Source organism: Octopus sinensis, linkage group LG9 (assembly GCF_006345805.1).
Source record: "Octopus sinensis linkage group LG9, ASM634580v1, whole genome shotgun sequence".
Classification (NCBI taxonomy): Eukaryota; Metazoa; Mollusca; class Cephalopoda; order Octopoda; family Octopodidae; genus Octopus; species Octopus sinensis.
Genome location: NC_043005.1, coordinates 24,605,099 through 24,622,921, shown reverse-complemented (window position 1 = coordinate 24,622,921; position 17,823 = coordinate 24,605,099). Strand labels below are relative to the sequence as shown.

Below are 17,823 nucleotides of genomic sequence, written 5' to 3'. Positions count from 1 at the left end.
CCAGTTATTAAATCACATTTAGGTTTTCCGATATAGATGTAAATACATAAATGTGTTCTAATGTTGTCTTTCATATTTTTCTTTGTTTCCTCTATTTCAGGAACTTGTGCACCACAGAAATATAATGACAATAGCAACAAGTGCAACAACTGCATTAAAACCTTTCAGCACATTGTTGAAGTAACATCGTTTCTGTTCAAATGCGATGATGGATTTCTGGTCATATTTCCATGTGAACATTTCCACTGTGGCACCGGGACTCTATGCCTATGTATCCATGCTGGACATTAACTACATGCGATGGGTATTATGGTTGGTCTACCCAATCATTATATCTTTCCTTCTACCACTCATCCTTGCCTTCTGCCTCGTGGCCTCTATCCTCTTCCTTCATTTCTATTCATACCGACATGGTCTACGCCAGGCCTATGCTAAAGACTTCTGGCATGGGGCTCGACAGAGTCTAGCAGTGCTCTGGGATTTTCATGGCTACATATGGCACAGTGAGCATTTCTTTCTTTGTTTCTTTCTAACATTGTTGTTATCTTTAACTTTTTGTTTGTTTCATGTATTTTTTTTGTTTTTAAATACATTTTTTTATAACATGGGTTAATTTGTTTTGTTTCATATTTAATGATATTCATATTTTATTGTGTGTGTGTGTGTATGTGTGTCTTTATCTATACGTACATACATATATATCTCAAGCAGATTGCAAAGAGGCTGTTGGTCTGCATCAGCCAGTCTTATAAAATGGGGTAAAATCATTAAAAACAGTACAGAAAACTTGCTGCGAGGAGTGGAAAATCTAACATGTTGGATGCTATCCTTCTTCAGGAGAAATATTGAAAGGAGAGAAAAGAATGAGAGACAGCAAAAGTTTTACATCTTCCAACTTCAAAAAAAAAAAAAGAAACTGGCTGCAACTGATAAAGAACACAGTACCATGTGAGCTTCATTTGTGAACAAGAAGTGGTAGGAGAAGCAGTGTAAGAAGGAAGAAGGAAAGAGAATGGAATGACGAGAAACAAGCAAAGTCAAAGAGGGAGGTGGAGGGAAAAGATGAGACGAAAGGGGTGTTGAAGGATAACAAAAGAGTTTAATGAACTAAGATGAAGTGTAGGAGTAGAAAGAAGGAGAAACATTAATTTAAACTTATTGGTGACATGGAGCCAAGTTCAAATATGAAATGTTGTTCCATTCAAGTATGAAACTTCCTTGTGACCAGCCCTACACAACCAGGCGCTTTTAAATGTGCTTTTCGTTGCTGCAACACTTGCCCCTACATTAACAATGCTATTATCATCACTGGACCTAAGGCACATCATATTACTCAGGACTTCTGTTGCACATTGTCTAACCCTATATATTGTATCATATGCAAACTTCGCAGTTCCCTTCATATTAGGGAAACAGACTATAATGTCTTGCTGATTGCTTTCAGAAGCATATTCAAAGCATACTATTACATGTACCTGGCCAACCTGTTGTCACCCTACTTCAACACTACCAGTTATTTCATCACTCATCACTCATCAGTCAGCGTGCAGCATCACCGCATACAATGGATCCAGGAAAAGGAAGGAACATTTCATATTTGAACTTGGCACCATGTCACAGACAAGTTTACATGAATGTCCTTCTACTCTTACACCTCCTCTGAGTTCTTTGAACCATTTCCTATCCTTCAACAACCCCTTCTCACCTCTATAGGCAAAGTAGGGGTTTCTTTGGCCAACAAGAGAGCTCCTCAAAGTCCTTGCTCAGTCTGGTAGAAATAGCAATCAAGAAGATCTCAGAGTTTGATTTGAGCGAGATTTGGTTACTATTTCTAACAGGCTGAGCAAAGATTTTTAAGCTCTCTTGTTGGCCAGAGGAAGCCTTTGTTCCCTATAAAGGCAACAAGTCTCTGAACGTCTAGCCATTTCTCATCTCAGCTTCAATTACTGATATTCCAGTTTCAAACTGTTAGGTTCATCTCTCTGTCTGTTTGATTGTTTGTCTGTTTCTGTTTCTTTTTCTTTTGTTTTTCATTTTCTCCCTCTCTCTCTTTCTCTCTCTTCTCCCTCTCTCTCTCTTCTCTCACTCTCTCTCCCTCCCTCTCACTCCATGATGTTTTCTCTTTCTGTCTGTCTTACACAGGTTATGAAGTAGAAGGATTTGAGAATGTTCCCAGTTCAGGTCCGGCCCTTCTCATCTATTACCATGGTGTTGTTCCCATTGATGTCTACTATGTCATGGCCAGCTGTATCATCCATAAAGGTCGTACAATCCGTGCCATTGGAGACCGATTCCTATTTAAATTACCATGTAATGTCAACATTCTACACTTCATAATATATATTCCAATTTTTTTTTATTTTACATATACAGGCATTTTAGTTCTCTCAGTTTTTTTCTTGTCTTCTATATCTATCTTGATAAAGGGCAAATTGTCCAAAATATTGATACATTAACCATTTTTTTATATTGACTTTCTACATTTTTTTCCCTTGCTTTGTTTGTTTTTGTTATTTTCATTTCTTTTTGTTCATTGTCTTCTGGACTACCATACTGATGTGGATCAAAATACTGGATTTCTTGAATTCAATCACCTCCAACTCTGAGAGAAAGAAAAAATAAAAGAAGCACGAAGAAATAGGGTAAAAGATATGAAATAACAAACATGACTGCTTGATTGCGAAACTCATTTTCACTTGGATGCATGGGTCTTCTCAAGCATAACAAATCACCAGTCATCTCAGTTCTATGTCATCCCCTCTGTGATGTTCAACATCCGCAAGTCATTTATCACTACCTCATTGCAGGTCTTCCTGGGGCTTTCTCTTATGACCAAACCAGTACAGTCTTCTCTCTTACATACTACATCTGGTGCCCCTTAAGCCCAATGTTTATCTCAATACATTTATACTTTAAGCATGCATACTGACATAGTATATCCAGTGGAACATGCTAGCTTAATTTCTTTCAAAGCTTCACATGTCCTCTGCATTTACAGCTCATGTTCTATCATGTAGCGTTGCTGTTTATACACAAGTATCATACAAGCTACCTTTCACTCTGTGAGAGACATATCTGTCATTGAATGCTTGAAACAAGGAGTAGATAGACAGCCGAAAGCTGATGAAGAGTCCTTTCTCTGTGTTTACTTGTCTTCTTTTCCATTTTTTCTCTTTGTTTATGTATTTCATGGTATTTGCACCATTGCTAATGTCCTGTATCCATATATGCGTGTGTGTATGTGTGTGTGTATATATATATATGTATATATATATATATATATATATATATATATTATATTATTTACTATTTATGATACACACACACGGGCGAAATGTGTAGCTGTATTTCGTCTGTCACTACGTTGTGAGTTCAAATTCCGCCGAGGTTGACTTTGCCTTTCATCCTTTCGAGGTCGATAAATAAAGTACCAGTTACGCACTGGGGTCGATGTAATCGACTTAATCCCTTTGTCTGTGCTTGTTTGTCTATGTTTAGCCCCTTGTGGGCAATCAAGAAATATATATATATATATATATATATATATATATATATATATATATATATATATATATGCATATGTGTGTACTGTTGTCAAGACATTGTGTGTTGGCCGTAAATGAGCTTCACTGTCATACAAGTGAGGTTGTTCGTTTCCAGTCTTCTGTGAAAAAACATGCCCAGGCATGAGAAAATGTTGCCTTACTTAGAGACAAGTGAGGGTTATCAACAGGAAGGGCATGTGGCTGTGAAAAATCTGTTTCAACAAATACAAGTTCTGTCTGACTCATGCAAGCATGGGAAAGTGCATGATAAATGATGATGAGGATGCAATAAAGAGAGAGGATTGTATGAAGTATGTGTATGTCATACGGAACTTAGTGACATTTCTGTCTTGTTGCAGTCGTCAGGATTTTGATGGAAGCTTTCAAAGTATCCCCTGGTACAGTACAGAGCTGTATAAACTTACTGAATGAAGGACATATTTTAGCTATTGCTCCAGGTAAAGTACCAATATTTGTACTGTTTTTATGTTTGTAATGTTTTATATTTTTTGTTTGTAACTCTTTCTATTTCACATTCCCTTTTTGACATAAAGATAAAAATAAGATAACTACATTCTATGTAAAAGTGTTGATAAAGAATATAGTTTCCAAAGATGTATTCTTCTGAGAGAAAACATCTTGAGAATGAATGAATCCATCTGTGTGGATTTGCTCAATCTCAAATACAATTTGGGTGGAAAATAGTTTCAGTAAAAATCATGCTTTTTTTGTGGTTCTCAATGAACTTGTAAGAATTTTAATAGCTTTTCAAAATAACCGTGGAATTTCTGTGCATGCAGCTGGTATAAATTTTCCTCATATTCTTTGACTTGTCTCAGTCAATTGACTGTGGCCATGCTGGAGCACCGCTTTTAGCTGAACAAATCAACCCTAGGACTTATTCTTTGTAAGCCTGGTGCTTATTCTATCAGTCTCTTTTGTTGACCTGCTAAGTTACAGAGATGTAACTATATCAACATCGGTGTCAAGCAATGGTGTGGAGACAAACACAGATACACAAATACATACATATGTACATATATATCTTTTACTCTTTTACTTGTTTCAGTCATTTGACTGTGGCCATGCTGGAGCACCACCTTTTAGCTGAGCAAATCAACCCCAGTACTTATTCTATCGGCCTCTTTTGCCAAACTGCTTAGTTACAGGGACGTAAACACACCAGCATCGGTTGTCAAACGATGTTGTGGGAACAAACACAGACACACAAACATATACACACACGTATGTATATATATATACATATATACGATGGGCTTCTTTCAGTTTCCGTCTACAAAATACACTCACAAGGCTTTGGTTGGCATAAGGCTATAGTAGAAGACACTTACCCAAGGTGCCACGCAGTGGGACTGAACCCAGAACCATGTGGTTGGTAAGCAAGCTACTTAGTACACAGCCACTCCTACACCTATATATATATATATATATATATACATATGCACACACACACACACACACACGTACCATGGGCTTCTTTCAGTTTCTTTCTACCAAATTGACTCACAAAGCTTTGGTCGACCCAAGGCTATAGTAGAAGACACTTGCCTAAGTTTCCACACAGTGGAGCTGAACCCAGAATCATGTGGTTGGGAAGCAAGTTTCTTACCACACAACCCGAGACCACTTTTTAGTTCCATGATGCAAACTTCACATCTTAAGGTGATTTCAATTAACACCTTTAATCAAAATTTATGCTCATTTACGTCCTATTACCTTTTAATATTTCTTTCAATTAGGCAGCAATCTGGCAGAATCGTTAGAACATAAAGACTGGCAAAATGCTGCTTAGCATTTTGCCTTGCATGCTGAGATCAAATTCTGCTGAGGCTGACTTTGCCTTTGATTCTTTCGAGGTCAATGAAATAGGTACCAGTCGAGCATTGGGTCGATGTAATATAGACTTACCCCATTCTCCAGAAATTGTGGGCCTTGTTCCAGAATTTCAGACCAATATTTCTTTCAACCGCACTGAGGTCAAAATTTGCTTTTCATCTCCCTGAGGTCAATAAAATTATGTACCAGTCAAGTACCATCATTGATGTTATAGACTACACCCTTTCTCTTCAAAAGTACTGGCCTTGTGCCTAAATCTGAAGCCATTACCAAGAGTAGGGAACTCGATGAATCATAGAATTGGACAAAATGCTTTCTGGTATTTCTTCTCACTCTTTACATTCTGAGTTTGAATCCTGCCATAATTAACCTTGCTTTTCATTTCTCCAGGGATGACAAAATAATTGAGCCTAACAGAGTCCTGGGATCAATAGTCTCAACTACTCCTCCCACTCCTCTCAAATTTTCTGGCCTTGTTCCTAAATTGTAAACCGTTTTTGTTGTTACTTTTTCCAAAATATCCTCCAGTTCAGTGTTTTGTTTTGTTTTACTGTTTTTCCCATTTTACGCTCAACAAGAGGTCATTTTTATCTTTCATCTGATAACAACAGGTGGTCTTCGAGAAGCCCTCTTTGGAGATGAATATTACCAAATTATGTGGAGCAAACGAGTTGGCTTTGCTAAAGTTGCACTTAAAGCGAATGTGGTGAGTTCAACCTTTCACTCTTACTCTCAATTCTGCCTCACTCTCATTAGTTTGCTTTTTGTTATTTTTCCTCTTTTTTTTTATATTTTTCTCTCTATTTTCCATATAATGGTGCATGACTCTCTGGCTTTTAGAAACTTGCATCCCAATCACAAAGTTCCAGGTTCACTCCTACTGCACAGCATTGTGTGCATGATAGTGTGCAGGTACTGCCAAATGGTTAAGAAATTTACTTCAGAGTCATCATATTGTTCTAGGTTCAATCCCCATGAGTGGCACCTTGGCCTAAGTTTGACTCAAGTTTTGCGAGCTAAATCAACCGTTAATATTATGTTTAAAGCAGCGAGCTGGTAGAATTGTTAGCATGCTGTACAAAATATTTAGTGACATTTCATCTGTGTACTTTCTGGGTTCAAATTCTGTTGAGGTTAACTTAGCCTTTCATCCTTTCGGGGTCAATAAAATAAGTACCAGTTGAGCAGTGGGGTCGATGTAATCAACTTGATCCACCCCTGAAATTACTAGCCTTGTGCTAAAATTTTGAAGCCAATATCTTGTTGGATATTTTCCTAGTGAAAAACCCAGTCCTGTAATGGTCCCATTACAAAAGAGAAATGAATAAGTGAAGGGATTAAAGTTTTCTCCCTTACATCAGAGAGTTCCTTATTTCCTTCAAACTTAAATGCAGTGATAGCTCATCTTACAATTTTCTTGTTTTACAAATACATTTTCCTTATTGAAATTAACTAAAATATAAGTAATCTGTTCCAGCCCCACAAAACCACTCAAAAATAATTTTTTATGGGTTTTAAAACATGGTGCAGTAACAAGTAAAATGACTATTATAAAAAAGAGAATGCAAAAGAAATATGTAAACTGGTTTTATTAACTGAATTACCTTAAAGATGGGACAATTCGTGTGCTTGTACTGTGGATTACCGCTCATACTTCAAGACAAAAATTCGCACAAGTCTCGGCTTGTACAGTAAATTACTTGTACAATGGGGCACTCGTACTACAAGGTTCTACTGTATATAGAAAGTTAGTATGATTCGTATGAATTTGTGTGTTTCAGAACTGGCTAACCAATGCAGCTTCATGCAGTACCGCATTGTACAATAAATTAAGAGTTTAGTAAATGGAAACTACATAGAAGCCCATCAGATGTACCTGTGAGTCATGGGCCCATCTTCATCACACATACTTTGTTCTGCTGAGCTTTCTTGAGAATTATATAAAGTGTACAAATGTCTGTAGAATACTCAGATTATCTGCTGTTATTCAGTGAGTTGGTAGTGTAGTTGATCAAACAACTGAATTGGTAGATTGTCTGATATTATGGTGCACAGTATATCTCTATGTTTAGCTTTAAAATCATGTAGGAGTTGACTTCACTTTTCACCATCCTTCAACAAAAATAACTGTGCCTCTTCTTATTCCAAATATTTCTGGCTTTATTCCAGTGTCAGAAATCTTTAGTAAATAAATAGTAGGATCTGTAGATCACTAAGCATAATGTCTTGTACCAATTTTGTGAACTCTTTCTCTGAAGTTAATATTTGTTTCTTTTCTGCTCTAGGCACAAAGCCTGAAATTTTGGGGGTGGGTGCCAGTCGATTAGATTGACCCCAGTACATTATATCCTTTTCTACTCTAGGCACAACTACTGAAATTTTGGGGGAAGGGGCCAGTCGATTAGATTGACCCCAGTATGAAACTGGTACTTAATTTATCGACCCTGAAAAGATGAAAGGCAAAGTTGACCTTGGCAGAATTTGAACTCAGAACGCAAAGACAGACGAAATACCGCTAAGCATTTCGCCCGGCATGCTAACATTTCTGCCAGCTCACCGCCTTCTCTGAAGTTAATATTTCACTAAGACTGACTCTGGCTTTTTTATAATATAAATACCAGTCATGTATTGAGGGTAGCTTAATCAACTATGAACCCCACCACCACTACCACTACCCATACTCACTCACTAAATTTTGTGATCTTGCACTTTTGTTAGAAATCATTATATTTTTATGTCTTCTTATTTAGGACAGTGAAGTGGAGTATCAGAAAAAGAAAAAAAAGACTGTGGAATTTATTCTATGTCTTTTTTTTTTTACTATAAGTTGAAAAACCTGCTCAAGCCAGCCTTGTCTGTCATTCTTTCAGAGTTGATTAAATAAAACACCCATCATGTACCAGGATGGCTGGCGTTGACTTGGTGGCTTTCCTTATGGCTTTATGCTTTGGTTTTATGTTCTCAGTTCAAATGTCACGGAGGTTGAATTTACCTTTCCTTCAAACTCTAAGGCCAATGTAATCGACTAGACCCTCACCTCAAATTGCTGGCATCATGCCAAAATTTGAAACCATTATTGATGTTGTTATTATTGCAGCAGGGGCAGCAGTAGCAATAGTAGTAGTAGTAGTAGTAGTAGTAGTAGTAGTAGTAGTAAAAGCATTTTTGAAACTAATTTGTCTGTTATTACTCTCCCCATCATTCCATTTTAACCCTTTCGTTACCAAACTGGCTCTGAGTACAAATGTCTTGTTTTCATAAGTTTTGAATTAAAATCTTCCACCAAACTTTAGTCACAATTTATGTTCCCGATACTAGCTGAATGATAACCAAGTTATTTTACTAAATTCCTTGTTATATTTAAAGTAATTCAAAGAAACACAAAGCATCTCAAAATAAATACAGTAACGAAAGGGTTAATCATTCAAATTCTGTCAGTCACTCAGATACACTGTATATAAACGTACTTGGGCTAGGATTGAACTTGTGAACATTTAGTCTGTGCCAGAGTTCTATTACTCTTAGAACATTCTTGAAGTGAGCCTTTATTTGTTGTTGTTTCGCCCCATATCAGCTCTCATCAGGAATATTCTAACTGTGACTGTCCCATAGTTTTAGAGGATCCTAGGACTTGATTTGAGGAAAGTTTGGCTGCTATTTCCAGTAGTTTGCTTATTGTTATTCTTGCTAGCTTCACCTGTCCATCTGCCTCTCTCTCTCTCTCTCCCCTTCCCTCTCTAGTTTCTGTCTTTCTCTCTCATTCGCTTTCATAGTCTCTCATTCTTAATCTCACTTTTTCTTATCAGCTCTCTCTTTTTCTTACTATCTCTCTTTCTCTTTTATCTCTATCCCTAGTTTGCTTTCTCCCTCTCTTATTGTCAACCATTCTATTTGTCCTCTTCCTCACTTTGCCTCTCTCCATCTCCCTTACTCTTGCTCTCTCAGTCTCTCTCACTTCTACTCTCTCTCTCTCCCACTCATACACCCTCTCTTCTTTCCTCTATTGCAGCCCGTTATACCAATGTTCACTCAAAATATTCGAGAAACATTCCGAACACCAGGCTGGAGTAGAAGTAAGTCACATATTTTACATCGTTTTACACTATTGATCCTTTAACGAATTACATATGATATGTAGAACTGAAAGACACAAAATTGGATGAGGTAAGGGAAATAACCCAAATAGGCCAATGGTAGAAATTTAGATAAGTATTTTAAGTTATTAATCAAAAGCCATGCTATTAGCCTATTTGATTTATATTCCCTTAGCTCATCATCATCATTGTTGTTACCGTCAGCGTTTAACGTCTGCTTTCCATGCTGGCATGGGTTGGATGGTTTCACTGAGAACTGGCAAGCCAGGAGGCTGCACCAGGCTCCAATATGATTTGGCAAGGTTTCTACAGCTGGATGCCCTTCCTAACACCAACCACTCTGAAAGTGTAGTGGGTACTTTTTATGTGCCACTAGCATGGGTGCAAGTCAGGTGACACTGACATTGGTCACACTTGAATGGTGTCTTTTACATACCACCAGTATGGGTGCAAGTCAGGTAGCCCTGGCATTGGCACGCTGGAATGGTGCCAGTTAGGTGATCCTAGCATTGGTCATACTTGAATGGTGCTTTTTACAATGCCATTGGCATAGATGCCAGTCAGGCGGCACTGTTGTTGGCCATGATGACCATTTCACTTGGTTCAGCAGGTTTTCACAAGCACAATGTATTGCCCAACGATTATATATATATATACACATATATATATATATATACATACATACATATGCGACACTGGCATCAGCCATGACTATGATCTCACTTGGCTTGCTGGGTCTTCTCAAATGCAGCATATCTCCAAAGGTTGCTTGTCATTGCCCCTGTGAGGCCCAACATTCGGAGGTCGTGCTTCACCACCTCATCCCATTTCTTCCTGGGTCTACCTGTTCCACAGGTTTCCACCACTGTTAGGGTGTGACAAATTAAATATGCATATGAATAGGAGTGATAGTTGTACCTGTAGAGATAAAAACCAACGTAAATTTAATGGAAGATGTAATGTTAGTGATGTAGTATACAAATGTGTGGTTTCGGTAAAAGTAGATGGGAATGAAAATAGTGGAATAAATAATACGGATATTGAAAAATACCCAGATAGAACATATATAGGTTTAAATTCGAATAAAATTAAACAGAAAATAGCACAGCGCTTGAATTCATATGTAAAAATAAGAAACTTAGGAATTCTACACGACTAAGTAAATACATTTGGAGTTTAAAAACAAAAGAAATTAATTACGAATTAAAGTGGGAGATAATATGTTAGGCTAAATCTTATAGAATTGGAAATAGGTCATGTCTGTTATGTACCCATGAATTCATGGAGATATTTTGGGATAAAACGGAGCTTCTTAATGCTCAGGAGGAACGAAAAATTAAATGTAAACATAGACTGAACTGCCTAATTAATAATGCATAACCCTACAGTTTAGCGTAAGTATTATTAATACTATTATTATTTAATATGAATAAAAATTTACCATTAGATGTGGGGATGAATAATAGTGAGTGATTAAAGGGCGGAATAATACGAAATAAAAAAAGTAATGTTCCCGTGATGCATTTTTGTAGTTTCGTGGACCATGCTTACTATTTAGATAATATGTTAATTAAATAATAGTTTAAAGTAGCAGGACGGAGGGGTGTGAGTACTTCGCTGGATTTTGCAATGTTAAGCCATAATTAAGACGTTGTAGGATAATGGAGCCATCAGGGAATTGTATATTTTTCTTTTATGTTACCATCAAAATATTTTTATTTTATTTTTTATTTTATTTTATTTTGTAAATTTTTAAAAGTTATCATTCGTATCACTTGTAAATTTTGCAGTTTGTAATTAGTACTATAGCTTTTATTCAAAAATATTTATTCGTCATTGCCTTCATGTTTACTAGTATTTATTTTTATTCATATATTTTTCTTGCCATCCCTTATATTTTTATTCGTAGATATTTTTCTTGCCATTCCTTTTATTTTTATTCGTATGTTTATTCGTATAGATTTTTTTAGGCAAAAGGAAGTGTAGAATAAGTACTAGGCTTGCCAAAAAATAAGTCCTGGGGTCGATTTCTTCGACTAACACCCTTTAGGGCAGTGCTCCAGCATGACCATAGTCAAATGACTGAAACAAATAAAAAGATAAAGACAAAAAAAAACTTTGCCACAAGTCGTCTCCCTTAGATCACCCCTCCCCCGTCTTTGTGTGCATGCCTGTCTGCCTGAGTGTCATTCTTTCACTCTTTCCCTCTCCTCATTCACTCTCAGCTTATCATCATCATCACCACCATCGTCATCATCTCCTCATATCCACCATCGTTGTCGTCGTCATCGTCACTGATACATTACCACCATCACCACTACCACCACCACTGTCATCGTTTTCTTTCTCGATTATAATTTGATATTGATTTCTTCTCTGGCGTTACCATCATCAAAACCATTGTCATCATCAAGCATCAGACGTAACCACTGGCGTCATTGTAACCACCATAATTACTAGTGTAGTCATCATTATCATCATCAGCACCATCACTCTTGTCACCAATATCATCATCATCATCATCATCCATCCATCAGATTTTGAAGGAGTCACTATTCATCCGTAGGTGCATCTCGTACTTCAACAGCAATAGGCTGATGGCGCCAATTCCTGTTGTATCTATAATAAATCACTGGCTGTTTCCATTACACACTCCAGGACATAAGAACAGAGGATTGTAATGTAATCCTACAGTTACTAATTAAGGTAACAATTCAAGAATATTAATGGTCGTATGCAATATTACATACAATGTCTGCAATGAATTTCCTAAGCACCATTGTTTTTATTATCTTTGCCATTGTGATTGCAGTTCCCTCATCCTCGTCCTCCTAATCTATTTCTTTACTACCCACAAGGGGCTAAACACGTCGTCCTCCTCCTCCCCCTCCTCGCCTCCTAATCATCATCATCAACCATTTAAGTGTATATTTTTCCGTATGGATATTTCTCAATGTCAAAGATGAGTTGTTGTTTATTAGAAGTATTATTTTCTGCATCAAGGAAGATACTTTTAAGTTTCTTCCTACACATGCCACCATGGAAAGACAGATGTAAAATAATGATCCTGATGATGATGATGATAATATTGATGGTTAGAAGGCGACGAGCTGGCAGAAACATTAGCATGCTGGGCGAAATGCCTAGCGGTATTTTGTCTGTCTTGCCGAGGTCGACTTTGCCTCTCATCCTTTTGGAATCAATAAATTAACTACCAGTTGTGTACTGGGGTTGATCTATTCTACTGGCTCCCCCTCTCTCCCAAAAACTTTGGGCCTTGTGCCTAGAGTAAAAAAGAGTATTGATGGTTAAATGCACCTGGTTCAAGTCCTGTTAGGTACTATCTATCTCATTGTCATTCAACGTCCACTTTGCCATGCTTGCATGGGTTGGATACAACTTTTTGAGGCAGATTATCAACATTAATCTCTTTCTAAGCAGAATATTTCTCCACACCCTAATATGTATTTTTGTAGATGGCTGGAAGCAAATTACATTGCTTGTATGATGGCAATGCTCGTTTGCATTCATCTCTGGATTTTGAGCATTGGGCCTGATGGAGGCAAAGTGGCTGAGTTCCTCTCTGGTGTTGGGCCTGACGGAAGCAAAGTGGCTGAGTTCTGTTCGAGTGTTGGGCCTGATGGAAGCAAGGTAGCTGAGTTCCTCTTGAGCGTTGGACCTGATGGAGGCAAAGTGGCTGAGTTCCTTTCAAGTGTTGGGCCCTATAGAGGCAAAGTGACTGAATTCCTATTGAGCGTTGGGCTTGATGGAGGAAAAATGGCTGAGTTCTGTTCGGGTGTTGGGTCACATGGAGGCACAATGGCTGAGTTCTTTCCAAGTGTTTGTCTTCATGGAGTAAATAACCAAGACCTTTGGCATTATGCTGTGCTTGCAAAGAAGACCCATCAAGTCAAACAAAATCAGTCATTTCAGATACCATTGTCACTTAAATTGGCACCTGTGCCAGTGGCACATAATGCACTCTGATGTCATGCAAATGGCACCCATGCTGGTGGCATGTAAAAGTACCCATTACGCTCTTGGAGTGGTTGGCATTATGAAGGGCGTCCAGCTGTAGAAAACCATGCCAAATCAGACTGGAGTCTGGTGCAGCCTTCCAGCTTACCAGCCCTGGTCGAACCATACAACCTGTGCCAACATGGACAACAGATGTTAAATGATGATGATGATGATGTACACACACACATACACACACACACGTTTCGTTCTACCAAATCCATTCACACAGATTTGGTTAACCCAAAGCTATAACAGAAGACACTTTCTCAGGGTGTTCTGCAGTGGGATTGAACCAAAGATAGCATGATTGTTAGGAAGCAAGCCCTTCAACCACACAGCTATACAGCTGTTAACTATTGGAAGTTAAATCCATCAAAGAGTAATGCACACATACAATATTGTAAATATACAGTCTAAAGAGTAAGGTGACAGTCTACAATATTATTTTTATGTGAAAATCATGCCAAAACAGTCACTGAAGTCTGGTGCAGGCTTCTGCCTGGCTGGCTCTTCTGAAACTGATCCATCCATGCCAGCATGGAAGGCAGATGTTAAATGATGATGATGATGATGAAAAGGCGGCGAGCTGGCAGAATCGTTAGCACGCCGGGCGAAATGCTTATCGGTATTTCGTCTGCTGCTACGTTCTGAGTTTAAATTCCGCCGAGGTCGACTTTGCCTTTCATCCTTTCGGGGTCGATTAAATAACTACCAGTTATGTACTGGGGTCAATATAATCGACTTAATCTGTTTGTCTGTCATTGTTTGTCCTCTGTGTTGAGCCCCTTGTGGGTAGTAAAGAAAGAGATGATGATGATGATGATTCTAAGTTTTGAAAATATATATATATGCTTTTTTTTCTATTTCAGATATCTTAAGAAAACTCTATGAGAAAACACGATGGCCTCTCCTCCCCATTTATGGTGGATTCCCAGTAAAATTAAAGTAAATACATCTATATATTTTAATAGGCACACCTTATATATATATATATATATATATATATTGTTGTGTGTGGGGAGAGTCATTGAGAGTCAACGACTATTGAAAAGGTTGCAAGTCACAACAAAAATTTTAGGGAAAATAAATAAGTTAATGAGTGGAAACTTTACCGGTGTGTGTGTGTTAAATAATAAAGCACTAAAAGAGAATGACTCTCCCCAGACACAACAAAATATGCTTCAACACACTAACTCACATAAAGAATCTTGCAAATCAAATCCAAAAATGAAGTGTGTGTATGTATATATATATATATTTATATATATATACTTCACTATGATTCACTGCTAACTCCACAAGTTTTTTTTATTCTCTCTCTGTTTATTTCCTCGTGTTCCTTTCTCTTGAAGAGCGTAAGCTCGAAACAAAAGACTTTCTCAGCTTCCTGAGCATCAAACTGATACACATACTTGTTGTTTATACACCTGTCTTCGTCTTTTGTTTTTCTGTAAATTTCAACTATATATATATATATATATATTGTTCCTATACCATTTCCACTTTTGTATTACCTGAATTTTTTCACCAATACTTTTCCATCTTGGTCTTTCTTCATTCGTTTTGAGGTTCTCATACCAACCCCTGTTACAGTATTGTTGAACCACCTTATTTTGGGTTGCTCCTGTCTCTTTTTATTTTACAACTTATTTGACACAGAATTAGATATTAGTCTGTCTTGCATGGGGCCTGCTAGTCCTGGTGGTGCTTAACATCCACAGGATAAGGGGCCTATTTTTTGTTTTTGTTTTTGTCAGTGTTTCTTTAACCTCATCCAGACAAGTGTACAGTTTAGCATGTTAATTCGTTTGAGCACGTTGTTTTGCATACTTACCTTTTTGATCTTCGTATTAATATTTCAACAACTTGGCAAACTGTGTGAATCGTTACTATGCCAGACAAATGCTTAGCAGCATTTCATCTGTTTTTATATTTTGAGTTGAAATTTCGCAGCAGTATAGTCTTTGCCTTTCATCACTTCCTGGTCGATCAAATAAGTACCAGTTTAGTAGTGGGGTCGATGTAATCGACTTATTGCACCCCACCCAAATTGGTCGGCCTTGTGCCAAAATTTGAAACTGATATTTCAAATTACAGAACTACCCAACCGAAAGTTTGTTTAAAGGGAGATAAAAATGTCCAAAGAGTCGCCTCTCTTATTTCTTAAAAATTAATATTAGATATGCATATTGGAAATACATTTGAGCCATTTAATATTCTAATAAATATACTTTTATTAACTTAAATTTCTGTGTATGTATACATACATATATGCTTGCATGATAGATGCACGCACACACGTACATACATGGTGCATGTCTGCCCATTACAAAGCTTGGTTACCTCGATGTACAACGATGCTCAATTGTATCGAGCTGGCAGAAACGTTAGCACGCCGGGCGAAATGCGTAGCCGTATTTCGTCTGCCGTTACGTTCTGAGTTCAAATTCCGCCGAGGTCGACTTTGCCTTTCATCCTTTCGGGGTCGATTAAATAAGTACCAGTTACGCACTGGGGTCGATATAATCGACTTAATCTGTTTGTCTGTCCTTGTTTGTCCTCTCTGTGTTTAGCCCCTTGTGGGTAGTAAAGAAATATGTATCATGAGATCTTATGAGGCTTTTTATACAAGACATACTTTTAAAAAGACATCCCCATAAATTGCACACTAGTTTTGGTACAGCTTCAGTGATATTGGTGATGGCAATGGTGTGATGCTGATAGTCGTGGTGGTGGTGGTTGGTGGTGGGGATGATGACGAAGAAATAGTTGATATTTAACTAAAAGGAGCCAATAGACATCTTCATGAAAACATTTCATTCTTTTTTCTTTCTTTCTAGAACCATATTTGGGGAACCAATTTATCCTGACCAATCAGAAAGTCCAGAAGAATTTGCTAAAAAGGTAAACGTAGCCAAAAGTTGAAATTCAACTGCCTGATTATGTAACACACAAACAAACAAACAAACAAAAACACACACACACACACACCACACACACACATGTATGAAAGTTTCTATCTCTCTATCTCCCTACTTAGTTATTGATAGAAGATTCCTGGTATATGTGCTGCACAGTAGGATGAGATTCACTTACTGCTGTTTCCTACCAACTTATGCCTATGTCTTACAGCCTGCCTATGTCTTACTGTCTTATAGTTATATTCTGCAGCATCTCTATATCTTACTGATGTACAGCCTATGCTTTACTGGTTCACAGTTATGTTTCATTGCTGGTCTATGTGCTATTGATGTGCATCAATGTCTTACATTCTGTTTTTGCTTTACTGACTTATAGCTATGTCTTATTACTATAAAGTTATACCATCATGTAAAAAGCACCATTCGAGCGTGGTTGATGCCAGTGCCACCTGACTGGCTCCCATGCTGGTGGCACGTAAAAAGCACCATTCAAACATGACTGGTACCAGTGCTACCTGACTGGCTCCCGTGCCAGTGGCACATAAAAAGCACCTACTACACTCTCAGAGTTGTTGGCGTTAGGAAGGGCATCAAGCTGTAGAAAACCTTGCCAGAACAGATCGGAGCCTGGTGCAGCCTTCTGGCTTGCCAGTGCTCAGTCAGACCATCCAACCCATGCCAGCATGGAAAGCAGACATTAAACAATGGTGATGAGGATGATGATGACAGCCTGTCTACATCATAGGTACTATGGAATGATGGTTAGTACTGGACCAAGGGTTAATATAAGGACAAACTTACAAAGCATGACTCAACACTGATTCTTGCAATGATGACAATGTGACAGTCCCAATTTCTCCATTTTCTACATGCTATGTCCCTTTCTTATTTCTTTATTGCCCACAAGGGGCTAAACATAGAGGTGACAAACTAGGATAGACGAAGGGATTAAGTCGATTACATCGATCCCAGTGCGTAACTGGTACTTAGTTTATCGACCCCCAAAAGGATGAAAGGCAAAGTCGACCTCGGCGGAATTCGAACTCCAGACGTAACGGCAGATGAAATACCACTATGCATTTCGCCCGGCGTGCTAACGTTTCTGCCAGCTCGCCGCCTTTGTCTCTTTCTATTCCATGATAGTGTGCCTCTTCTATTATTATAAAAGAAGAAGAAGAAGTAAAAACATGCATTGAATCTTGATCAAGTGATTATTGAAACTTGATAGCAATAATGTCTTTTATGTATTCTTCCTTTAGGTTTGGAAGGGGCAGTAGATTGGCAGAATTGTTAGAGCATCAGGCAAAATGCTTTGCAGTATTTAGTTGCGACTCTTGGCATTCCAAGTTCAAATTCTGATGAGGTTAACTTTACCTTTCCCTTTTT

General features: G+C 37.9%; 1 protein-coding gene across 2 annotated transcripts in view; it reads left to right on the top strand.

Moving 5' to 3' along the window:
- LOC115215866 (transmembrane protein 68) overlaps positions 1-17,823 on the top strand; it is a 69,355-nt gene that overhangs the window by 45,795 nt on the left and 5,737 nt on the right. The window contains exons 2-8 of one of the 2 annotated variants that reach the window (XM_029785211.2): positions 101-503; positions 2,143-2,310; positions 3,905-4,003; positions 6,014-6,108; positions 9,412-9,475; positions 14,386-14,461; positions 16,357-16,420. In XM_029785211.2, coding sequence (XP_029641071.1) covers positions 206-503; positions 2,143-2,310; positions 3,905-4,003; positions 6,014-6,108; positions 9,412-9,475; positions 14,386-14,461; positions 16,357-16,420 — 864 coding nt within the window. In that variant the 5' untranslated portion in view covers positions 101-205. The remainder of the gene's footprint in view (positions 1-100; positions 504-2,142; positions 2,311-3,904; positions 4,004-6,013; positions 6,109-9,411; positions 9,476-14,385; positions 14,462-16,356; positions 16,421-17,823) is intronic. The other variant, XM_036505834.1, reaches the window with a different exon arrangement.